Raw genomic sequence first — 25,365 nt, 5'->3', positions numbered from 1 at the left:
TTTGGGGGCTTGGGGTTTTTCTGGGGGGTTTGCAGTTTTTTGTTTTGTTGTTGTTTTGAAAGAGTGACGTTATGTGGATGAACGTTTCAGGGATGCTGTGTGGAACAGGGATCCTGGTGAATGTGTCAGTGGTCCATGTGTGTGATCTGGTTATCATCATTTGAGAGAACACTGCATTTGATAACCTAAGCAGCCCCCTTCGGTACTGGGCTCTTGCATGACTGCAGGCCCAAGCAGGGCTTCAATACTGTTGCTAGATCCAGGAATGCCTGAGCTCCGATGACTGAGGCCAGGGATCAGCTTTGGCTTTTCCCAGGTTGTTCCAGGAGGCAGCGATGGCGTAGGAGTGTGAATATATATTTGTGCTTGCCGGGCACCCCTTTATTCTGGCCCTTACAGGGAGCAGGCACATACTGGTGCCTTGGCAGTCTCTTTTTCTAAAGGCCTTTCCTAATATGTGTTTAACTGTTGGTGTTGCCCGAAGGACAGATCTGAACTGGGTTGTGTGGTGGTAAGCTCCATGCGCGGTTGTGTACAGTTCCTGCCCCGAGCTGCTTCTAGGCTACGTTAGACGGGCATAGTGTTGAGTGGAGAAAAGGGATGTAACTTAAGTTGTGTGATGGTCCATTAATTTTGTGTTCAGTTTTTTGCTTGAAGTTTTGATATGTATGTTCTCACTTAAGATTTAGCTAATGATTCAGCTAGATGAGAAGAGAGAACATGCGTGAACAGAAATGAGGATGAGATTGTGGAGAGCACATGAAAAGAGGTAGAGGCTGAGGAACAAGCAGGCGGGAGATTAGTGGATCAGCTAAAGTTTGGGGGTTTTTGGGGGGGGGAGGAGATCATCTGCATTGCTGCTCTCTATGAAACACTTCACAAAACCAGTTCATAAAGCAGCCTGAATTTTATATTCCAGCCTGGGTTGTCTGATGAGAATTCAGGCAAAAAAGGCCAAGAAGGCAGATGTTGCTCCCTTCCTGGGACTGTAGAAAGTGAGGGATGCATTTTATAAATACTTAGTTTGACACAGCTGTGAACTGAAGAAGCTACTGCCTCTGCAGTACCTCTTCGTTGCAAGTGTTTGGGTTGCCATGCAGTGAACCTGATTGATAGAGAAATTTCTCAAATTTAAAAATAACTCGGGAAAAGTGGTTATTTTTAACCTTGGTTGTTCTTCACTACTGCTGATGGCACAGCCACACAGACAGTCGTACCGGCATAATTTGGCAGGGGCGGCTTCTGACCGAGTCACCTCTGCTGGAGGACATGCTGGGAAGCTATGAAGGGCTCGTTCTGTGCGTACTGGGAAGGGGTTTTTCATCACTGCAGAACTGGAAAGAAAGGGAATGCTGGAACAAGGCCTTGGGAGGCTGGAGTGTCCTTTACTTTCCCCTCTGTAGCTGAAGGTGGTGTTCTGGGGACTGAGGCCCTTCAGGCCTTCACGTGTTCTGTCCAGCAAGCGTGAATAAACTAATATGGGTAACTCCTGGTTTGGGTCTTCTGCTGGTCTGTGTTGTATGGGGGTGTTCCTGCAAGCGAGGGCTGCTCTTGCTGAAACTTGTAACGACCAGGATGTTGTGTGGGACAGCATCGTGTGCACAAGATGAAGTGATTGAAGTTTTGTGTGTTTGTTGGTGTTTACTTGGAGGTTTTTAAACTCTGTAATGTGGATAGATGTGGCTAATGGCTCACCAGCAGGCTTTTTTTTCTTTTTCCTGTTGTTGTTTTAAGCAAGAAACGTCTGTTGAGCTGAGTGTTACAGTGATGAAATAGTCTGTTTCGTGAAGCAGCATTTGGTGATGTTACATGGCTTAATGTGGTGTTGGCCCTGGAACTCATTGCCCTTTTGTGTCATTGGAACAACTGATTCATGCAGTCATAGTGCGAACTGGATAGGGGAGCTGGTGTCGTTTTGAAGGAGAACGTGTTTTGCAAGATTTTTCAAATAGACCAGCTGGCCTGAGTGAGAGGTTGCATGTTGTTGGGCTGGAAACAAGCTTCTTGGGAATGGAGGGGGAATTCCTGAAGCTGGCGTTGGTGTTGAATGCTTCATCTTGTGAAACCACAGCTTTGAGCGTTCTGCATGAAATGAAAAAGGCAGAGTTTTAGTGTGCATCTTATGATGTGTTTAGTAAGTGCTTATGAGGCAGACGAAGGTTGAATTGGCTGCTACCATCTAGTTTTCAGAGTTTTGTTGAGTTCGGTGTTCTGCAAGGATATGATACGTTATTTGGTACCTTTAACTCTGTGCTAAAGCTATGGCTTTTTTTTTTAGTGACTTTCCTAGTCTTTTAACGTAAATATTTTTATGTCAATTGAGGATGAATATGTGAACAAAGAACAAGTTGTGTATTTTTCTCTTCCTCCTAGCCTAAACCTTTATTGGAATGCTAACAGACATGACATGGAGTGCTTGGAGTGGCATTATTGCTAATGCAGGTGTAGTCATTATAAAATGTCTTGCATGTTCTATAACATCAAAAGGAAATGGTAGATACATGTAAAAATAGATAACTACTTTGCTGTGGATTTTTTCCAAGTTCCTGATACCGCATTGATCACTGTCTGTCTCACAGCCCCTTGGTACTACCTACACGTTTCTTCCTTTACTTGCCTCTGCATAATCTTTTTCTTGTCCTCCTGCCTGCTCAGTTCTTGGTGCTCTCAGAATGAGGCATCGTCCTTGTTCTATGGGGCTGAGAAGTTAAGGGGGATTCAGAGAGTAGTGTGGGTTTGGAGGCAGCCTTTCTGAAAGGGAAAGCATTAAAAAAGGGAGGTGTCAATATTTGGATATAGCTTCTTCCTCTGCAGCAGAGCTCCTTTATGAGCTGCTCACTTTAAGGCTTGTTTGCTTGTGGAGGAATAGTTACTCTGCATTATGTTCGGATTCTGCTTCAGTTTAAGTAACCTCCATGTATAAACAGCATTTTTTTAGTATCTGCCGGACCACACAAACAAGTTACCATGAGAGCGCCTTACAGCAGGTAGCTGTGTTCTACTGCCTTCTGCTTCGCAGGCTACGGCAGGTTGGGTGTGTGGTACCAGGCTACTAGTTTGCAAGGTAAGGGTGTGAGCTGTGGCAGCCTAAGCTGCATTTTAAGGCTATAGCATCTGCTCTTCTCACTTTCGTGACTGTGTTGTTAATTCAGGAAGCTGAAGCAGCTTACTGCTCATGCGAGCACCATTCCTGCTGCATGGGAGGTGGCAGAAATTCGGGGGGAAGACAACAGTAGTCCCCCCTCAGATGGGCTGAAACTTTCAGGGATCACTGTCCTGCGATGCATCTGGTGTAGGGTAGTTGCTCACGCAACAGCAGTTACTGAGAAATAAGTTGCTGAGATGTTACAAGGTGAAAGTATTTCCTGGTAACCTGTTTGTGGAATTTAGACTGTAGCTGCTAGGCTGCTTTAAAACAGAACAGGTTTTGCAGCGACGTGAAACGCCAGAACGAGAATGCCTGGAGGGTTTGAGTAGGGCTGCTCACCTGACTGAACTCGTTTTTAGGACGTCTTTATCTGGTTGCATGTTTCACAGTTGAATTGCTTGCTACTTTTTGATGAACTGAGAATGCCCCTTCTTTTCCACCCGTGTCCTTAGCAATGTGTGGTTTGGTTTTTTTTTTCCTTTTCATCTTGCATGTTCAATGTACCATCCAGAGGGCAGACCTAGATCCAATTTACTAGAGGTGTGATGGAGAAAGGACAGCAAGTCCCTGTGATTCTGGCTGGCAAATGGGAAAGAGTAGTAAGGGAACTGAAAACTTTTTATTACCAAACCTGTTCTTTTTTGTCCCGTCAACTTACCATCAACAGGGCCTTCTTTTCGTCTTACTGCTTCACCTGCTGCTTGCATGTTGGTTGTCCCCTCCCTGCCCGGCACATCGCGCACCTCTGCTCTTCTCTGCCCCCGATGATGCTCCGGCTCCTTATTCTCACTCATTGGGCAAACCTCTATGCCTTTAGGCAATCTTTTTTTTTTTTTTAATTATTCCACCTTATGTTTAGAGGATTCTTTTGGGAATGCCTGACGCTAGGCAGAATCAAGCCCATTGTTCACCAGACATGGATTACATTAATCCTGTCATTCAGCTTTCCTTAAATGAACAGGTCCCGGTATTGTGTCAAAAATAATACATCAGGTGGTAAAATAATGATTTGCTTAGCAGTTGTTCTTGAATTTCTGTAAAGAATATTTGTGTCACCTTTTAGAAATTGGTTGGCTTTTTTCTCCATTATTTGAAGAAATTTTAAAGCGTGGCAATTTTAAGTAATTTATGTCATGGTTGTTTTTTTTTGTGTTTTTTAATCTAGAAATGAGGGAAGGGTAAAAAGCTGGTTTACAGACCTTCCTAACTACAGACAGTATTTTCTGATGTCCTCAATTAATACCCAGCCTTGTGTTTTTCCTCTTTTTTCAGTGATGATGCTATGAGGAAGGCTGGTGTTGCCCATAATAAATCCAGCAAAGATATGGAGAGTCATGTGTTTATGAAGGCCAAAACACGGGTAAAGCATCTCTCTTTGTTTCCAGCAGTTACTGGGGTGTCAAAAGAAGTTTGGAACAACCCGCAGAAATAGCAAACCCAATGCACTTAGTTAACTGTCTCTGCTCAGAGTACATAGTAATGCAAAATTTTTGATTTATGTGTGCTTCTCTTACCCTGAGGGGAAGTGAGGTGTTTTGCATCCAATATATGCATCAAACTTCAGTCCAAGACAGGTTTGTTGATGCTGCAGCATTTAGTGCATACATGGGACTGCACTTAATTCTTATCCGACGACTCGTGTGTAGTGAATTGCATAGAATGTCCTTTATCTACAGTGTAGCACCATTCCGTATGACCACTTTGGTGGTCAGGAGAGACTAAGAAAAGGCTGTGTCAAGAGTAAGACCAAGGGAAGTGCTGTGGTCTCTGTGAAAGTCTGGTTATCGCGTACAATTCCAGACTCTACCAAAATGTAAACTTCTTTCCTGGGCCTGCGTTATGAGAAGTCGGATACTGTTGCTGTCTCCAAACAAGTCACGTTTGAGACAGAACTTGTCTTGGTGAAAATCTTATAATGCTGATGTCACAAATTTATGCCTGCTGATGGCGTCCTCGCTGGTGAGTTGGTAGTTTCATGGCCAGGAAGGCTATCTCAGCCCTGTGCAGTTTCTCTTGCACGTGATGAAGCACACTAATAAAATGCTGCAAAGAATATTTGTCTTTTCACTTCTGACGCTTCTATCATATGTTAGTCTTTAAAGTTGTTAACTTACTTGTATTTGTAATACTAACTTACCTTAAAAAAAGTTCTTGTAGTCCGAATGTGACATAGTTCAAGGACTAAAGTCACTCGGTGTACCAAGTAAGCAGGTTCAGTCCTTAAGAAAAAGGAATTAGAGTGTGTAAGAAGTGGAAAATGGATGTATTGGTTTATAATTATGTTCACATATTGTGATCCTGTTAGTGTGACTGTCACGGACGTTCTTTCCAGTGAATTTTGTGGTTTCTTGGCCTTCTGTACCATCAACCACAATGACCTATTAGTAAAAATATTCTCACTTAGTTAATGAACAGACTGTTCCTTGCAAATGAACTGCTCTGAAAAGCCCACAGACATTGTAAAGTAAAATTTGTTATGTTGAGGAAAAATACTGAAGAACCAGAAAGTCACGGTTGCAATGTTTTTATTTCCTATGCTAAAATACCCATTTTTTTTCACCTTCAGGAGGAATATCTTTCTCTTGTGGCCAGACTTATTATCCATTTTCGAGATATTCGTAAGTAATTGTTTGGTTTTGGGTTTTTTTCCTCAGTAATGGGATTGGTTATGCCATCCTCCCCAAAAAGTAAACTTCAGGGTTTGTATGTGTGGTTCTGCATGTGACTCTTCACAAGTTGCTTTAAAAATTTTCCTGTAATGTACATGCTTTATTTGTAAATACTGTTTCTGTTACACATCCATCTATAATTGAAAAGTCTTTGAGAAATTACTTAAACTTACTATTTTTTCCACCTTGCTAATTTTTTCCTGGATTTTTGCTTTCTTTCCATTGTTCATGTAGTGTTCTGGTTAACAAATTGGCTTAGGTTTATGTATTTTTCTAGAACTACAGTAGGCAGTGACTTTTTTTTTTTTTTAAATTATTATGTGAATGTATTTCTCGTAGAGAGTATATCTGAAGGGCCAAATTTATGTGTGACAAGATTAACAAAGGCAATTAATTGTTCTTCCTTTGCAGACAATAAGAAATCTCAAGCATCAGTCAGTGGTAAGAGCTCCTTTTTCCCCCCCCCCCCTTCTTCCCCCGGCCTTTCTAAGTAGAACAGCTTCGAAATCAGGGCTGGCGTGCACTAAGAATAAGAAGGCTGTGGATTCCCTCGCTGGAATATTAAATGCTGCTGGAGGAAAGGAAAGGTAGCATGATCGTCTTGGAGTTGTTCAGTGATGGGGGTGTCAGGCTTGGACAGCGTTTTGGATGTAACACAGGAGACTTGTTTGTTTCCCTGTTTGTACTTCGTTAGCTCACAACACTAAAGAACAAGAGTGATTGAAAATAAGCTCCTGCTGAGCAGTCCAGGTTTCTCCCTGTTACCAGCTTTGGGTGCCTCAGTGGGTTGCATCAGAGGCAAGCACTGTGTTTGTGGGGCGTACGCACTGCCATTTGACCAAGGTTAGATCTGAGCATGTCTTCTGCCTCTGTGCTAATTCGTACAGCAGGGTATGGTAGGAACACAGTATAATCCTCCATTTTTATCCCCCTGGAGGCTAAATATGCAGTGTGTGATTGATGAGCATCCAGCTTAGACAGCTGGAAATTATTTTATAAGTATTCTTAAGAAAGATGGGGTGTTGCATTCTGTACCTGATTAATGTTGCTTCTGAACCCCATGTTGTGTTTTGCCCTCTTGAATTGCCATTCCCTCTTTGACTTCACTTTTCTGTGTGCCCAGGGTTCAGATGATAATTGCCTTGAAAGGCACTGAATTTATCCACTGCATAATAAACGTGATGTTGTGGGGGGAACTGTATAGCAAAGTACTTCCTCTGGTCTGAGCGCTGCTGCTCCGTGTTGACCTCGGGAGGAAGAGGCTAATTGGATCCACAGTGGGACTTTCTTCTCGGTTTTTGCAGTTGTGAGCTGGATGTCCTCATGGAGTTCTGTTGGCAGCTTGTTTTGACTTGCATATAAATCCAGAGGTGGCTACGAAGTTCCTTTTCTCTAATGTATTTAGAATCTATTTGGAACTTTGCAAATCCGAAGCACTTTAAGTAATCTCCACGCTATTTACAGAGGGGCCAAAACGTGCCTGACAGGCAGAGCAGTGAATGTTAGATTCTCAGGGTGTTGCATCTAGTCGTGGTCTGAAGCTGACCGATCAGAGAGTGGATGATGGAGAACGGAGGATTTCGGGGAGGCAATTGCATGGCTGGCTGCATATTGGTAACTATTTTCTTTGTAGATCCGATGAATGCCCTGCAGAATCTCACTGGGGGTCCCCCAGCAGGGGCACCTGGAATGGGCATGGCTTCGCGAGCTCAGGGAGCAGCGATGAGTGGGATGAGTGGCCTTGGCCCAATGGGACAACAGATGAGTCTCCCAGGGCAGCAGCAGCCTCCGGGAACCTCGGGAATGGCCCCTCATGGTATGCCTGGTGTCTCCACAGCTACTCAGCAGAGTAAGTGTTCGGTTTGCCGTAACCACTGAAACTATTAGATCAGCCTTTCAGTACATAACTCTCTTCCACAAGGAAAGGGTGCTGAAGAGATTTCATACTTCTGGCTAAATCAGGCAGGTGACCTGCAGGAAGAAGTGATTTCAAATACTGCTACATAATGGGATAAATGTCTTCCTTAGTATGGTGAGGAACAGTGTAGCTGTTGTATGAGCAAATGCTTCTTTCATCCTACAAGATGTCAACTTCAGAATGTTGTTTTCGTAGAGCTCACCAATGTTTTCTGTGGGTATGGTGCTTCCTGCTGGTGACCTCTGTGCATATTTCCTCCTGCACATTTTTACATTCTTTACCTAGGTTGCTGACTCAGTATAGGCAGTGAGAATTAGAAGGTGGTAGTAGGAAGTGTCATTAATTCTGCTGTTCATGTGCCTCGTCCATTTGAGGAAGCAAAAGTATATGCTGCTAACGAAGAACGTTAATGTACTTTGGGGGTTTTCTTCAATTATTGTGACTTATACTGGGTAACTGTCTCTGACACTGTTTGGGTCTCATGTTTTAAGTACAGTCTACCTTCTTTTTAGCCCAGCTTCAGCTTCAGCAGATAGCGCAGCAGCAGCAGCAGCAGCAGCAGCAATTCCAGCAGCAGCAGGTGGCTTTGCAGCAGCAGCAATTCCAGGCCCAGCAGTCAGCCATGCAACAACAGTTTCAGGTCCAGCAGCAGCAGGCAGCAGCAGCTGCAGCAGCCCAGCAGCAGCAGCAGCAACAGCAGCAGTTGCAAGCCGTCCAGCAGCAGCAACAGCACATGCTGAAACTGCAGATGCAGCAGCAGCAGCAAAACCAACAGCAGGTGATGACAAACAATTACGATGGCAATTGAGGTGACTGTGTTCAGGTACTTGTCAAGCGAGGCTTGCCTTGCATGGAAGTACTGAATATCAGCGCTGCCTGTTATTAACGCGTTTCCACTTTGGGATAAGGGCTTCAGCTTAGACTTGCAAGTTAATTGGCAACAATATATTTCATCCCAGAGGAAAAGCTTAACAGTCGTTTGGTTGCTTTCTTCTGTCATAGCAATAGAGAATTAAAACCTCTCTTTCTCTTCATAAACATCAGGACAGTCTTTCATTCTGCCAAGAACAGGGATGTAGGAGAGAACTAAAAGCACTTGTATTACTCTATAAATAGTGGCTGTTTTGTCATTGTGTGAATTACACATTGCCACTTTAAAAAATATGTGCTGAGCACATCGTATATATCTATCATCCTTAGGCACAAAAGCAGAAGAGGAAACTTCAGCTGTCATGCTCTTGTGCAGTTTCTGGTAAATAGTGGTGTTGATGAAGGCTGGTTACATTTGAAGAAGTGCTTCTGAGCCCATTTGTACAGGAGAAGCTGAGGGACTTTATCTTTGCTTTTGAAAACTGTTTTAGTAGCGAGACAAGCTTGTAGTATTGAAACCACAGGATGTGCACTATGTAGAGTTGAGATATATGAAGAGTGAGTGGGTAAAAAGGTTGGGCTTTCCCTTTGGACTTAAAACCTCAGCTCTGTTTGCTCTTGGTTTATGCTATAAAAATAAGGCTGCTATTGCATTGCTGGAAGCTTTAGCATCCTGGCTTTTCTTGCTTTTCAGATGCAGCAGCAACAGCAGCAGCAGCAACTACAGCGAATTGCCCAAATGCAGCAGCTGCAGGCAGCACAGGCTATGCAGGCACAACAGCAGCAGCAACAGCAGCAGCAGCAACAGCAGCAGCAAATACCGCAACAACAGATACAGCAGCAGCCACCTCAGCAAGTAATGCAACAGCAGATGCAACAGATGCAGCAGCAACAACAACAGCAGCAACAGCAGCAGCAGCAACAACAACAACAGGTTGCTCAGGCACAACAGCCTCAGCTTCCACCACAATCCCAGCCTCAACCCCAGCCCATGGTTTCTCAGCCACAGGCAATCTCAGGACAAATTCCTAGCCAGGTTATGCCTGTTACTCTTACGCCACAGCAATTAAAAGCAATGCAGGTAAGGGCTAGTGACCAGCTCATTATTGGTTCATTATGACCCTCCAGAGAAATAAAAAAAATCTTCAACTTTTGCTAATAATGAAGTAGGAAAAAACATAGCTTATTAAGAGATCTGTAGTTAGCATGTTACGAGTATGGAGAGTTTAAAGGTTTAAAGGTCTGGGCCTGTCAGTAGAGAACAGTTCTGTGTCTAAGAGTAGGACTTCTGGAAATCTGTGAAAACCATTTATGCAGCTAATATTTAAAAATAATTTCTTGTCTTACTCTTGAATGGACAGGTAAAAAAAAGAAAAAGAAGCAAACTCTGGTTAAAGAAAAATCACCTCCATGATATTTGCTGTTCTAGAACATGAGCAAGTGCTTTGACGTGCCTAGTGCATGTGACTGGAGTCAGTGTTGGCTCTCTAGTGTGCTGGCTTTGCTTCTGCTGCTGTGTTTAGAGGTTTTGGTCAAAGTTTAAGATACCGGTAGTTCCTGCCTTGGGGAGAATGTGGACAAGACAATAGTTTTACTCCGCTGAGCCTCTTGCTGAGTCATCCTCTTAATGGTACGGCTTTTTGAACTGTTGCATTACAGTCAGTTTTTTCTGGGCTCTGTATGTGCGGTTGAGCAAAAGCTCAGCCACAATCCCAAGACCTGCTTTTCTTTGGGCCTTGCTGGGGAGGAGTGGAGTGTCAGCCACACTTGAGATTGACCCCACGTGGACGAGTCGATACATCCACTTTGTGCTCCTGCCGGCTAAGCTAGGAGTAGTTAGAAGTCACGTGCATTGCACTGACAGTCGGAATGAATGCGTAAACGTTTGAAATGCTGGTCATTGGTAGGTGCTTAATACAGTGTGCTTGAGGGAAATCAGCACGTGTGTGGTTAACTATGTGTGCCAGAAAGTTGCAGTATCTAGTATTGTCATAGGAAGACCTGATGGTACAGGGAAGAAGTTGCAAGAAGAAATCAAATCTTGGGTGCACAGTCTATGGGAAGACTGGTCTAAATGTTAGAAACGTGGGAACTTGTTTTCATAAAGAAAGCTCAAAAACTCTAGGCAGAGTATCTATGTGTGGCTGATCTTGTCTCCACACCCTTTTTAATGAGTATAGTCAATATAGTTGAAACAGAAGTGTCATACCCTAATCAGATACGTATGTTTACTTCATTCTTTCTTTTCCTACTCAAGGTAAGAGCTCAGCTGGTCCAGCAGCAGCAGGCAGCGGCAGCAGTGCAAGCAGCTCAGGCCCAAGCTGCTCAGATGGGAGCTTCAGGGCAGGTAAGGGCCCAGGCGCCAGTATCACTAGTTACAGGCCTGTAGCAAGTGCATGCTAGAGATGAGCATGGAGAAGGGTTTCTGGTGGCTTTCTGATGAGGGGTGTGAGATTGGTCATCTCCTTTGTAAGGGGGATGTGGGCTTTTGTGCTGTTTCTCCTTTGCCTGGAGTCAGAGGCAGGATTTCGTTGACAACCTCTCTGTGCATGCTCTCTGTCCCGAGTAGGTGAGATTGTTGCCTGTACTGACACAGGAATGCACATCAAAAAGACGACCTGCTGTGGTCACGCTACAAGTCTGACTGTTGGTACCTGGAGTGTATCACCTCTTCTTTTGTTAAACTTTCTTAGGTGACTGCTTTGTTGTGTAAACTGATTTCTGTACCATGAATCTTTGCCTGCTATCTTTACTCATATGTGATTTACCTTCCATCTCCATGTATCGACCACAAAAAATAGTATAGACAATGAAATCTCTCTGCGCTCCCCTTTCATTCTTTTCATCTTTCATTCTTTTTCTGAGTGAAATGGGCAGTAGATGTAGATTGCTCTTGTTCTGGATGTGAATTGTGAAGAAAAAATGGCATGTGTCACAAGTGCAGAGTTACATTTTAAAAAAAAAAAAAGTGCTGTGTGAAAGCTGATTGTCTAACACAGTTTTCTTATCCTGCAATACACTTGTAGCCCCAGTGATTGTTCCTTGATGTGTGTCTGGTATGAAGGAGACATGGGGAAAAAAATTGGGAATGGCTTGAGCTGAACCTCTCATCCCATTTTCCACCAGAATATGAAATAGTCTTTTGTGGCTTACCTCTGTAGTGTTTCATATTGAGGCATTTTACAGACGTGGGTAAGTACAATTATCACCGCTTTGTAGATGAAGAGGCTGAGGCAGACAGATGAAATGAGGCTGACTAGGATTAATGGCAGAGCTCTTTTCATATACCCAGACATTCCATGTCTGCATGCACCATTTTCCCTTCAGCACACAAGTAATATTTTAGATTCAATAAGACATTTGGAAGCTTTTTACGTGGCCTGTGATAACAATTGGTTCTTCAACATACATCTCCCAGACTTGTATCAGGAATAGTGTCTTGTACCATCGTAACTCTCATGTGGCCCACATCCTTGGTGGTGGCTAAGTTCTGCTTCTGTATCAGTCCTTTTGCTTGTGTCCACGTAACGCAGGATGTAAAAGCTGAGCAGTGGTAAGTACAGTTGGTACAGTACTGGCAGCGATGCAGAATTCTCTTTCGACAGTTGAAATGTGAATTAAAACTTCTGTTTGTTCCTTAAATAATTTCCAGGTGGGAGCTGCAGGGACTTAGGCTGACTGGAAGGAGACTCTGACTTTTTTTCTTTTTACTAACTTAATAGTGCTCTTTTCAACTCCTAAGCGGATGGATTGTGCTTATGTAGAGTCAACTTAATTCTTGCCCCATGTAGTGAATCCATATGCCAGTGGCTTAACAGCACAGTGCATTTAAAAAGTTTTGGGTGATAAAATGGTTGACAGTGGGTTTTGTATTGCAGCCTTATTCAGACGTGTAATAAACTCAGGGATTCCTCATTATCTGTCACGGATGGAGTTTAGAAAATTCCACATACAGGCTGTACTCCATTTATGTTCATGCCATTGCAATATGAGTCTACTAAAATTCACTTACCACTGTGCAGTCCAATAATTAAACGGGTTTCTTATACTTGTGTAAATATTTTCTGTATATAATGTTTACTTTTAAGATTGTGGCTGTGTACAGTATTACAATGCAGCTTTGGTGTTGAGAGTGCATATGGATTTTCTTTAATTTATAAGAAGTTTCTTTTAAGAGTAGATTTTGCTTTGTATTTAGTACATTTTTCACTAGCACCAGCGTTTTTAATAAATCTGCCTTGGTTTCTTCATCTGGTTCAGGGAAGCTTTTGTTATAAACAAACCCTATCCTAATCTTTGCTTCTTACATTTAAACTTAGTCTCTAGGGGCTTTCAAACTGGGAATTTTGGTTTCTAGGGCTGCGGTTTTCCTTTTCCGTAAAGTTTCTGTTCATCCTTCCTACATAAAAGTAAAAGCAATCCCAGGTTTAAACATGGATCCATGTGAGTTTTGAAGTTCTCTGAAGTTGTAAAGACAGCATGCACTCAGTGTTGCCCTGCGTGGGTGTCTGGTCCTTGTGAGCAGGGAACTCGGGTGAAGCTGATAAACCAACAAGGTGGTGTCCTGGTGACCACAGGGTGCTACGCAAGTGCTTGCAGCACCAAGGGAAAATCTGGAATCCACTGGATGTTAAGTGTTAATAAAGTTTAAATCGCTGTACTGGTGCAACTCCTCCAGGTGCTCAGAATGCAGATTGGCTGTTGCTCTTTGAAAATCAGAGCTGCCTTTAGTGGAGCGACAGTGGCACAGCACTTACACCTGCTCACCAGAAGCTGCGTATTTACGGAATTCTGAATCTTTGGATTTTAGATGAAAGGAAATTACAGGTTCGGGATTCTAATTGTTATAATCCACTTCATTTTTTTCAAATAATGGGGTTTGTATCTTAGAGTGGAGGGAGACTCTCCTCCTCTGCTTGCTCTCTGTTTTTATGGGGTAAAATTCTCAGTTCTGTAAGTTGAGATAAATCAATTTCAGTTGTGGAGGAGGATTTGCCTTCAGTTTAAATCTTTTTCAAAAGTACTTGAACACTTCTGGCTGTCTTCTGTTTTTGGACTGACAGGAACAACTCCTTCATGGATATATTGCTTTGCATAAAACAGATGCCATCTTTGGAACCCCCTTTCCTGACTCCTTTGTCAAAGGGTCACAGGTTTCATACATGTAAATCAGCTGGAGAATGGGAAAAATAGATTAGTCATGTTAAGAGAGTGGAATTGGTGTCACTTTATATGTACACTTCCTTTCCAAAGCACACATTTCAAAAAACACAAAATACAAAAAAGCAAAACCAAAATTGTGTGCATGTGCATAAATGTTTGACCAACCACAATACCACGAACAGCTGAAAGCCTGTGAATCGGAGTTTGTCATGCTGGTGTTTAGTGGTTTGCCAGACACTTAAACTGTGAATATCCTTCTAATTTCCTTGACCTCGGAGGAAGTAATCTAAATATTCACACTTTGGTGGTGTGGCATGAGAAACAGGACCAAGATGGGACATGTGGGTCACCATAACATCCCTGGGATTTCACACGCTCCAGAGATCCATGTGCATTCACGAGGGTCTAAGATGGGGTGATTGTGCCTGGAAGGATACGTTTCTGGTTTTGTTTTCCTAGCAATTTCCCTTTTTTGTTTTTCTTTCGGGTTTGTTTTGGTATTTTTGTTAGGGTTGTGTTGCTTCACCAGCTCTCATGTTGATACTGTAGCCCTCACTGCACTTTGTAGCATCCACCTGCGCTTTGTGCCAGTTCTGGGTTGTTGTGTTTGCTTGTGGTGGCTGTTGCATGCTGTGTGTGTACATGTGCATGTGTGTGTGATGTCTGAAGCGCTCGCATTTGTTTCCCTTTTGAAATCCTGTCTCTGACCATCCCTCTTTGCCTGGATGGAAAGGGACTGCATTGCTCTGATGTTGTGAACTAACAGCTGTGCTGAATTTGACACTGTTTTCTTTATCAGTTATTGCTTTCCTTTTTCAGTCTTGCTATGTTGTATTTAATTTTATTTATTTTTAACAATTGTAAGCACATGCATTCTCTGACTCTCTAGAGACATGTTGCTGGCTGCTTCAGTCCATTTACATAAAACACTAAGCAAGAATGCCCCAAACCATTTACTGAAAGGAGACTTAATTAACTTGTAGGTTGGTTAGGGCCTGTGTAGGTTCCTTGGTAATACGTATGCTGGGAAAAAAGTACCCCAGAGGACTTTACTGTAGATCTTTGAAGTACCAGAGAGAAGCTGCCAAAAGTTACCCGAATGCTACCTCAGAACTATGCTGTATTTGCTGTAAATTCTCAGCATATACGGTGTATTATCAAATTTTAAGTAACAGAGGGCTCTGCAGAGATATCTGATTAAATCTGTGTGGCTTGTGCAGGCTGATGGTTCTGAAAGGCACTTCTAGATGCTGTAGAGTAGCATAGTCCCAAGGCTATTTTAAAATACAAATTCTAATGCTAACCTTCATCATTTGTCCTAAGTGGTTGTACTTTAGGGTGTGCTCAGCCTATACATCTGGAGAATCAAATAGTGCGTGAATGAGCTTGAGGCAGATTGTGGACTCAGAATATTTTAGCACAGCTTAGTAATAGAGGAATGGGTATTTGTCGAAATGATGGAAATTACAAGGATGTATTTGACTTATTCTCTGGGTTATGAAAGGAAGGGAATAGCTTTTTCAAACCCAGAAGTCCTTTTTGTTGTCTTTGGCATTGTTATACTGTCATAGGTTGGGTTGGTCTGAAATTTTGCTCGCTGTGGAGCATTCCTGCTGACAGTTGCTGTTGAACTGTCTGCCAAATTCTTTTATAACGAAGGGTGGCATACGCAAATACTGCTAAATCCTTTGAGTCCACAGTGGGGGAAAGCACATCAGAAACCTATGGCGTTATATAGCTTCTTACATGGAGCACTCTTGACAACAATCTTAGAGCACTTATTTCCAAGAATTCTAGAAGTTCAAGATGCCAGGCAAAATCTAGGAAAAGCCCTACATGCAAATGATAGCATAGTCAGACCTTGACCCATGAATCTGAATCTACGTATCAGCTCTCTCGAGGTACCTAGAATTCATTAGATGCTTTCTGAAAAATGGGTAGAAAGGCTATAAAAAGGAGTTTGATGTATAAGCTAGCATGTTAGGTTAACCTTTAGAGAAGAGCTCACTAACCTTCCCTTCATGCTCCCCTTCCCCCTAATTCCTGGAGGTTGCATGTGCTTCTCATCCTGCCAGTGCACTGCATTTCTTGTTTTGCGATTACTTTTGTCTGTTGTCCCTCTGTCCTCAAAGATGATCACCGCACCTATGGCCCGAGGTGGGATGCAAATAAGACCACGGTTCCCGCCTACCACCGCTGTGTCTGCTACGCCGCCAAGCTCCATTCCTTTGGGCGGACAGCAAATGCCACAGGTATTTACTGAGTCAAAGCACATTGTGTCAGGAATTGTGCAAAGCATTCAATACGCGATTGTATAGCACTTGCTTTCAAGCAAGCTTTTTCATCAAACAACTGACTTGCTGGTGTTACTCAGGGTATTGGGCTGTTTAGGTTTTTTATGGATCCTTTTTCACTTTAAATAATAGGTTTTCTGAGAGCTTGGGATATCAAATAAAGCATTTTTAAAGCAGCATAGATCTTTGTTTTAACATTTAAAACGTTTCCATGTTCATAATTGATTCAAGTCTCAAATTAATTTTTGTGGTTCCTGCTTAGTCTTTGTCCATACTCCAACAGCGTGCATTTATGGGAGTGTTGCACGTCAGTACCGCAGTGTGCTGGCTGAGTTGTGTCTGGGACCTTACTCATCACGTGTTCGTGCTCTGTACAGGTGCTTCTTTCATTAATAGTAAACTCGGCTCATTGCAGTTTGAGTAGCTTCTTGGCATGGTATCAGGGACCAGGAAAAACAGAGCTGCTCTTTTCTTTGACGGTTGTGTAGGAGGAACTGCCAGAAGGATTCCGCTTGTACCTGCGTCAGAGAAGAACCTCTGTAGGCAGGCTGGCAGCACCTATCCCGCTGTTGCTGGAAGATGCGTGTGTCAGAGCACTGCATCTGCCTGGTGCAGGTCCGGATCTGCTAAAGACCTCACAGTCATGCTTTGCAAGCAAAATGGGTCGTTTTGGGGGAGCGGGAATGGGAGAACTGGAATGAAATAGAACCGAGTTCTTACCAGTAAGTCACGAAACGAGGCACTGCTCTGCTCTGCCGAAGTTTGCTGAGCCCAGTGTGACTGCTGTTGGTTTAAATACGTGTTGTATTACGATGGTGGAATAGCGTTCAACTGCATTTTTCTATCTGTTGTTCATGAACCTCATGTCTTGTTCTTCTAGATGCTAATTTTCAAATTTAATACCAGGTGCAGTTTTAGTTCTTAATACTGCTGCATTTTGTTCATAGGTTTAATGACATTTTCTTTACTCTTTGCATTTTTGTTTCCTTTGCAAGCTTGTCGTGGGGCTGTGGAATGTCTGAAACTGCTTCCTAGTGCTGCTGCATCAAGTTTAGTAGGCACAGCCTGTTCTTCTCAGGAATTTGCTCAGGTAGATACAGTGACCAGAAAGATTCTGCAGAGCTAGGCAAACACATCCGTTGTTGTTTCTGGTTTAAGATGGATGGTCATTTCAGTCCAGGTCATTGTTACGTGTTAACTGAAATAAAACGCAGGCATAGCGGTTGAGTCCAAGGAGAATTTACTTTGAGTTTTATTTGCTGTAGCAGTTTATATGTACTGAGACACTCATCTCCCATATGAAGTATTCACAATGTTTGGTTTGATGATGAGGCTTTCCGATAGATCTTTAAGTATTAGATTGGCTTATATTTGATATTTGAGTCATAACAAAAGACCTCTGGTTTAAGCATTCAGTGCCATAGGCTGATCCTTTAGTGCTGTCATGTCTGTGGTTATTGAGGAGCTTTGATTTCTGACACCAAGTGAATTGGTCATCAAGGAGTGCTCTCAGTAGCATGGCAAGGATTGTGAAAGCGATGTAGAAGACTGAACAACTAGAGATGGCAGAACAAAAAAGGGAATTGAACAATGAACGGAGTGAAAATGGCTCCTAAGCAGGTGGTAGGATGAGTGAGTGAGTCCTGGTTTAATGGTGGCGGGAAGCATGCTTTTCAAGCCAGTCTGGCATGCCATATACTTGAACGTTCCCTTCAGGTTCTAGGTGGATTAGAAATGTTGTCATTTATGCCTCTTAATTTTGTAAAATGCTTAAATAATATTGTCTGTTGGGTATAACTTCCTTGTCATCAGGGCTCTTGCAGCTGTGCACAATAGGAGTAAAGGGCTGTAGCATATATCTGGTTACTGATTACTCATTTAGGAGTGTGTCACCTCCTTGACTAAAGTATCAAAAGTCCTTTAGACTTGGTGATAGGTAGTTGAGAGTGCCTTTTCTCTTTAGAAAAGAGTCTTGCACTGAAGAATCCCTTTCAACAAAAGGACCAGATGTAGTATCAGTACTGTGTGGCTATTTATTTTTACCCCATATCACACAAATGTCAGTCTGTCCTTTTTTATCACAAGGCTCAGTTGATTCTGCAGTGGTTTTCTTCTTTGGTTGGGGTTTTTTTACTATTACGGTGTTTTCAGTCAAAAGAATTAGAAGTGACTTTTTTTTTTCTTAGCTGAAGTTTGTTTGTGCCTGAATAGTTACCAAACATGAACTACGATCAATGTTAGTGGCACTTTTTGAACAGCTAAAAGAAGTTTCATATACCATATTTGGATTGGCTCAAGAAACCTGCTGATCTTCAAATTTTGAAAGATTAATCTAATACTTAGCTTTTGCTTTAGCAATTAGATAAGTAATGTGCTAATACCAATCATTCTCCTGTATTTCTATTGTCAAAACCTCCAAGTTCTGTCTACAAATTTATTGCAGTCTGCAATAGCATTAACTTCCAATTTATTGTTGGCACAGAAATCTTCAGCAAATTGAAAATATAGGGGGGGAAAAATAAAACTGAGTTAATATTAAAATAAAGCAAGTGATACTGGCCTGACTGGGAATATGGAAACCTGTATCTGAACTTACTTGAAGCTCTGCAGAGTTTCCATTTTGTCACGTAAAGCAGCATAATGGTGAACTTTAAACCCAGTTTGCAACAGAGTAGGCAAGGCTGTGCTTACTGGCTTAACATTGGAACTGTAAGTACAGTAGCATAAATGCTTTCTAGAGTTTCTCTTTAGACTAAAAGTGTTTCTACTGTTCCTCATTATTACCCATCACTCCTTGTTGCAGTCTCCTTTTCCTTGCCCTTAGCTTCTGCATATTGTGCACTCTTGCTACCGGGAGCTGCTGAAAAACTCTCGCTAGCCTTATCGACAGAGTGCTGTTCCTTGCCTGAGACTCGGCAAACTGGAGGTAGGTCTCATAGTTAAGTTTATCTTCCAGCATGGTGTGCTCTAAACACTAAGAACACCTTTGATTTAGTGGGTATTAAGTGCAAGCTTTCAGCGTGCAAGCCTAAATATCTTTTGGGCAAGACTTCAGAAAATTAGGGCTTGGTGTCATATCAGGTCACTGTAGAGTTGCAGAGTAAATTCACGTTCAGTGGGCTGTACTAGCTGTCTGTGAATATGCTTGTAGATGCAGAAACTCTCATTCTGCAGTGAAAAAATATGTAGTTGCATTTCCTCATACATGTTGAAGATGAAGGGTATACAAATGGTCAGTAACCATAGCTTAACTCTGGAGTTAAATGAGAAGCTAAATGAGTTTAATGAAGTTAAAGCTCCAGAGGGAGGTTTTTTGTCTTTTGGGTTTATTGGGTGTTTTTGGTTTGTTAAGCCTTCTTTTCAGTGGGAGTCACTTGGAAAGAGCATTCCCTAGAAGCTGAAATTTCATTAAATTGTTTTAATCTGTATGCTGCAATCAATGTAGAAGTCTAAAGCTGAAAGCATCTTTAGATCTGTACTATAGGAAGACATCTGAAATTATTATGTTGCAAATTAACTGCTTTCAAAGAAAAGGAAGGCAGTAAATTCAGGATTGCATACTTCTGAGTATATGTTTTTGAAAATGTCACGGTTTTGCTTAATATTAGACATTAGCCTTTGATATTCTGAAATGAAGCTGGCGAAGTGCAAACCTGTTGCAAGAAGGAAAGCTGTTTGCCTATGCACGTACTTAAATGAGAAGGGATAATGCAAAAAATATCTAATTTGTTCTGTGCTTATGTGCACAGTAGATGCTGCATGTTCTGTTCTTTCCTTTTCTGCAACATTTTTGTAAATTAACGTGAAGGGACCTTGGTGTTGGAAGCTTAAAACTGGCAAAAAACCTAATGAAATCTTTCTCCTTCCTTCCCAAAACACAAGGATTTAAGTTTTCAGAAGTTATTTTATATAACCAACCTGAAACGCTTAAAAGGGGCTTGATTTTCAGGAAGTGAACAACTGCTCAAAAGTGGTCTTAGTTTGACTTGATGAAAGATGGGTGCAGTATCCATATGGGTAAGTTCCAAATCACTTGCTGTTTAGTAGAATGTTAAATAGAATTGTAAAAAAATCAGGGAGTTCTTTTTGCAGTATTCATCCTAGCTTCCTTCCAAACAGTGGTGAGATGCTCGGTTTCTGCAGGAGGCAGACTATGCTTTTCAATCTCAGAAATGCTTTTCCAGCTGTTGAGGAGACACATGCAGTTAAAGAATCTACCTCCTATGAAAAACAGTAAGCACAGTCTCAGTATTTGTTGATTATGGTCAAAAGGAAGATGTAATAGCTGATTTAAATCATCATTTCAGCCTGACTTGTTCTAGATATTATCTTTGTAGGAGAGGTTGTGAAGGTAGTGGGGTTATTGAAAATTGGGGGGAAAAAATCATAGTATGTCAGGCTGCATTTGATTTTTAAACTATGCTTTAATGGATGATAAACAAGTATTTTTGAGGTTAGTAGTTTTACATTTGCACCTAGCTGGGGATTGCTTGGGCCCTTTTTTTTTAGTGGAGCGTGACCTCTTGCACAGCTGTAATGTGATATTCCAAGCAAAGCATTTCCAGTCACATTCAGTGCATACATGCAAAAGTAGACCATGCAGTACTTGCTTTTTAATGTGCTAAATATCATGTCCTCTGGAAACAGTTGGATGATTTAGATGGATGTTTAACGAGCGAGGGAAGGACAACATCAAATTGCAGTGCCCATGAAGTGTCTGGGACTTGTGGATTTACTGGGAGCTTTGCTTAAAAATGGTTTAGACTGAAGGAAACAGAGTTGTTAATTCATAAAGGCGCTAATCAATGACTTACAGAACGGACGCATGGGTTACTGAGTCACAATATGTGGCCTCTGCGGGCTAATTCAGTTTATCTGTGCATGTACTTATTTATAGCCTCAGGTCATAAGAACTCTGCATGTGCCTTAAACAAATGTGATCACTTAATATCTGCATTACTATACCATGCTCCTGACCATGATACAGGGTTTTTTTGCTTGGTTTTAAGTGATCAAGGGGAAGAACGTCCGTTAGAACAAATGTGAGAAGTTGCTCTAATTTGAGCATCATCTGGCTCTGGCACTTCAGAGTGTACAGAATAAACTTAGTGGTTACCCAGAGTTTGGTGCTGTTCTGGAAATGCTCTTATTCGTCTTTTTGTCCTTTAGGCACACCTCATCGTTCTCCAAAGGTCAGAAAGCTGCTTCTTTTTTTTTTCCATCCAGCCATTCAGTGTGGAGTGTTTCTGTCTCCACCCAGATTGTCAAAGCTGAATATTTAAACAAGATGTTGGTGGCTTGGCTTACTACACTTTTTTTTTTTTTTCTTCTTTCCTCCTAAAGAAAACCAGTTGGGAAGCTACAGTCAAGTCTGACGGACCTTTGAAGGCTGTAATTAAAATGTCAAAATAAGGAGGGGTTTTTATGGCTGTTAATTCTCAAGTCAGAACTGTCTTTTCTTCCTGTTCTTCTTTACTCTAGTTCTAATAAAATACAGGTTTTTCAGATGGCACTTCGGACATTTTAATTGCGACGTGATGGTTTGGGAAATGAAAAACAATTATTATACAGCTACTCAAATTATGTGCAGTTTTAATGGTTATTTCTAGTGAAGTTGATATGGAGTACTGCCCTGAGAGCCTCGAGAGTGATACAGGTGGGACTGTCATGATGGGGAGAACAGGAAACTAACACTTTCATTTCTTGTAGGCCTGAGGATACGCTGCTCTCTGTAGGTAAAGCCTTTTAGTTAGCTTCCCATCCTCTACTCCCTTTTGTTGTTATTGATCCTGTATTTTTCCACATTTCAGGTCAGCCAGAACAATATTACCATGATGTCATCCCCTTCTCCTGTCCAGCAAGCTCAAACGCCCCAGTCAATGCCTCCGCCACCACAGCCGCAGCCATCTCCTCAGCCAGGCCAGCCAACTTCTCAGCCAAATTCAAATGTCAGGTGAGCTAGACTGCAGCTTTTGAGGATGCTTGTCACAGCCGTAAAGCTGAGGTTTTCAGAAGCATTCAATGCATCTTACTCTCTTTCCATTGAAGTGAATGAATTTTAACATCAACTTCAGTGAGAGCACAGGTGGGATTGTGCCGAACACACTCTGAAAACCCCCGTTTTAAATAAAGCAGCTGTGTATGAAATCCTCATCAAGTGTACTGGCAGAGCTACAGAGTGCCATAACAACGCTTACTAAAAGCGTATCTGCTCACAGGCTGATCATGCTTCCTTGTCAGATTCTGCCAGGTTTGATTTTATGCTTATTTTTCAGCTCTGGGCCAGCTCCATCACCCAGCAGCTTTCTCCCCAGTCCATCTCCACAACCATCCCAGAGCCCAGCAGCTGCACGAACACCTCAGAACTTTAGTGTCCCATCCCCAGGTCCTTTAAACACTCCAGGTAAATGGTTTGAGAACTGTACTGCAGACTCTGAGTTGGGGTATGTTTTGGTAACGGTGATAGTTCCCAGGAAACCTGTTATCGTTTGGCAGGATGTAAACTTTAGAGAGCTCTACAAAGCAGCCAGCATTGCAAGTAGAGAACGTCACACGCGCCACGTAACACAACAACATGGATATCCCACATCAAAATCAATTGAAACCTCTTCTCATCACTGAACTATGTAATGGGTTTTTCTAACTTCCCCAGTCTTTTGAAAAAAGAATGATAATTTAATGGAGCAAGTTTACAGAGGCATAATGATTCCTTAGCTCCATGCAGGAAGGAGCCCTTAGCAGCAGCGTGCAGTTGTAAAGGATGTAACCACTTAACCACAGGCAGCAGGCTGCTTTGCTCCACGACACCTTCCTCGGTGTGCTGTGACACTTGTGCTCTCCTCTCTCCCAGATGTAATAAGCAGTTTCTGATACTGTGAATGGAAGTAATGTACTGGCTCCTTCTCATACCGGTGTTGTGTGCTCTGCAATTTGGAAAGCACTGACTTAAGGAAAACTGCAGCAAATTGGGTGTGCTGATTTAGTGTTTAATGCACCAGAGTGAAGGCAAAATGAGGACCTAGAAAATGGGTATATGAAACGTCGGACCTTTTCAGAAAAAATTGTATTGAATGGGAATTGCTGTTCTGTCCACAGAAGATGTTATTTCTACACAAAGATTAGAGGGTTGCACTTAAACTGTGGAGGGCATCCAGTTGTGGATTTGGATATTTGACGTGAGCTACGCTTTGAGAGTGCCACATTTCAGATCTAGATTCTGAAATGTGAGAATGCTGTTCTGCAGTATCTTTGATCATACCTGTGACATGCAGCCTTTACTTCTTACTAGGAAATCCAAATTCTGTCATGAGTCCAGCCAGTTCTAGCCAGTCAGAGGAGCAACAGTATCTGGAGAAACTCAAACAGCTATCAAAATACATTGAGCCACTCCGGAGGATGATCAATAAAATAGATAAAAATGAAGGTGAGGTTCCCTCTATTTAGTCATGCATTTCTCTCTGTTAGCTATCTCTCCTGATGAAAGAAGCAGTACCTTGCCTTTTGTGATGGATCCTATTCCAGGGATTAAAAATGACAGTGAAAGTTAGTTGCTCTTGCTTGCCTATGACTGTAAAGGTTTTACTGTGAAGAGTGGGTAAAATCCTCATCCTTAAATTCTTATCACTTTTTTCCTTTGCTTCTGATGTTTTGAGACTCACAGAGCTTATGCAATGGATATGCTTAGGATTAGATGAAAGATCTTGGATCCTCACTACTTTCTTCAGTGTTGGCTCGTGTTTTCACTTTTAACGGTATACTGTATTTCTGTCTGCAAGTATGGAAGCTATTCTCGTAGTCAGTGTTTGTGTCTCCGATATTCTTTCAGATAGGAAGAAGGACCTGAGTAAAATGAAGAGTCTCTTAGATATCCTGACCGACCCTTCAAAACGGTAACTCCTTTTCCTTTTGGCTGGACATCAGATTCCCCAGCTCTTCCAGAAATTTGTTGTTTAGCATCCAGCCATGTTGGCATTGAAGCTGTCTGTGGGGCTCAGATAGCAGAAACACTTCAGCTGAGGTGACCGTTTTGTGGTAATGACATTTCTCCTCATCTGCAGATGCCCTCTGAAGACACTGCAGAAATGCGAAATTGCTCTGGAGAAGCTGAAAAATGATATGGCTGTGGTACGTAATGCTTTGCGCTAGCAAGAGAGAAGCAATTCATTCCAAAAGGTCTTATGATTTGGCAAGATAATTTTCTTCATTTCTGGTTGCTCGTGCTGTTAAGACTTCAAGTAAGGTTGGACAAAGTAAGAAAACAGGAAAAAATGGGCAAGCATTTACTTCGTGTGTCACCTGTATGTATCTTTTAACTGAACTTTCAGATTCTTGTGCTTTGTGCAAAGACTTGAGTAATTCTTTCTACGAACCTTTTTTTTTAATGTTACTGTATGCGGTTTTGAGAATCCTTTGCATTTCATGCATTGGAAGTTTACTACTATAAAATTTTGCAGAATCAGTAGTAGACACTTCTTTTTTGGTGATGATTAAAAGAAAAGGGGCTTCTCTTGTGTTTTAGCCTACCCCACCGCCTCCCCCAGTGCCGCCCACCAAACAGCAGTACTTGTGTCAGCCGCTTTTGGATGCTGTTTTGGCCAACATCCGCTCACCAGTCTTCAACCACTCCCTTTACCGGACGTTTATGCCAGCTATGACTGCAATTCATGGACCACCGATCACGTATGTATCATTGACTTGCTGTCTGTCTTAAATGTTCATTATTTAAGGGAAAGATATTTATTTGTAGAAACTATTAAAAGAACGGATGGGTTTATGGATGGGTATGAGTTATATCTTTCCTTTTTCCACCTGTAAAATATTTGACAAATGCAGTGTTGGCATAACACTTTCACCTAGTCCTTTTGTGGGCTGTGTTTTACATAGGGCCCCAGTTGCTTCCCCTCGAAAACGGAAATATGAAGAGGATGAAAGACAGACCATACCAAATGTCTTACAAGGGGAAGTTGCAAGATTAAATCCGAAATTCCTGGTGAACCTGGACCCTTCCCACTGCAGCAATAACGGCACAGTTCATCTCATATGCAAGCTAGGTAAGCAAGCAGAAACTAAGTGCTGAATTCAGGAAGAAGTGCTGAGCTTGATTGTAGAAAATTGAAGAGTTTTTTGCTAACAGTCTTGAATCTTGCCAACCTGTGACTTCTGCATGAAGTCTGTACTTATCAGATTCATAGCACTGCTTAATCGTGACGTTCTGCACGGCTGCTTCAGTGTACGCCTGGAGATTTCCTTCACACCGATCCTTTCTTTGCGCTGAAATTGCAATTGGCAATCTCGTTTAGCGTC

The 25,365-nt window shown here is 42.1% G+C and overlaps 1 protein-coding gene across 4 annotated transcripts in view; it reads left to right on the top strand.

Moving 5' to 3' along the window:
• The window catches only part of MED15 (mediator complex subunit 15), a 30,027-nt gene that overhangs the window by 2,254 nt on the left and 2,408 nt on the right, over positions 1-25,365 (top strand). For 2 of the 4 annotated variants that reach the window (XM_082324992.1, XM_082324991.1), the window contains exons 2-16: positions 4,421-4,508; positions 5,715-5,766; positions 6,229-6,258; positions 7,451-7,666; positions 8,248-8,513; positions 9,300-9,686; positions 10,863-10,952; positions 15,901-16,020; positions 21,873-22,015; positions 22,338-22,465; positions 23,351-23,485; positions 23,888-23,951; positions 24,120-24,186; positions 24,581-24,741; positions 24,919-25,112. In XM_082324992.1, coding sequence (XP_082181118.1) covers positions 4,421-4,508; positions 5,715-5,766; positions 6,229-6,258; positions 7,451-7,666; positions 8,248-8,513; positions 9,300-9,686; positions 10,863-10,952; positions 15,901-16,020; positions 21,873-22,015; positions 22,338-22,465; positions 23,351-23,485; positions 23,888-23,951; positions 24,120-24,186; positions 24,581-24,741; positions 24,919-25,112 — 2,141 coding nt within the window. The remainder of the gene's footprint in view (positions 1-4,420; positions 4,509-5,714; positions 5,767-6,228; positions 6,259-7,450; positions 7,667-8,247; positions 8,514-9,299; positions 9,687-10,862; positions 10,953-15,900; positions 16,021-21,872; positions 22,016-22,337; positions 22,466-23,350; positions 23,486-23,887; positions 23,952-24,119; positions 24,187-24,580; positions 24,742-24,918; positions 25,113-25,365) is intronic. The other 2 variants (XM_082324993.1, XM_082324994.1) reach the window with 2 other exon arrangements.

This window comes from Platalea leucorodia, assembly GCF_965183815.1.
Source record: "Platalea leucorodia genome assembly, chromosome: 12".
Classification (NCBI taxonomy): domain Eukaryota; kingdom Metazoa; phylum Chordata; class Aves; order Pelecaniformes; family Threskiornithidae; genus Platalea; species Platalea leucorodia.
The sequence above is the reverse complement of the archived record's forward strand: the minus strand, read 5'-3'. Positions and strand labels throughout refer to the sequence as shown.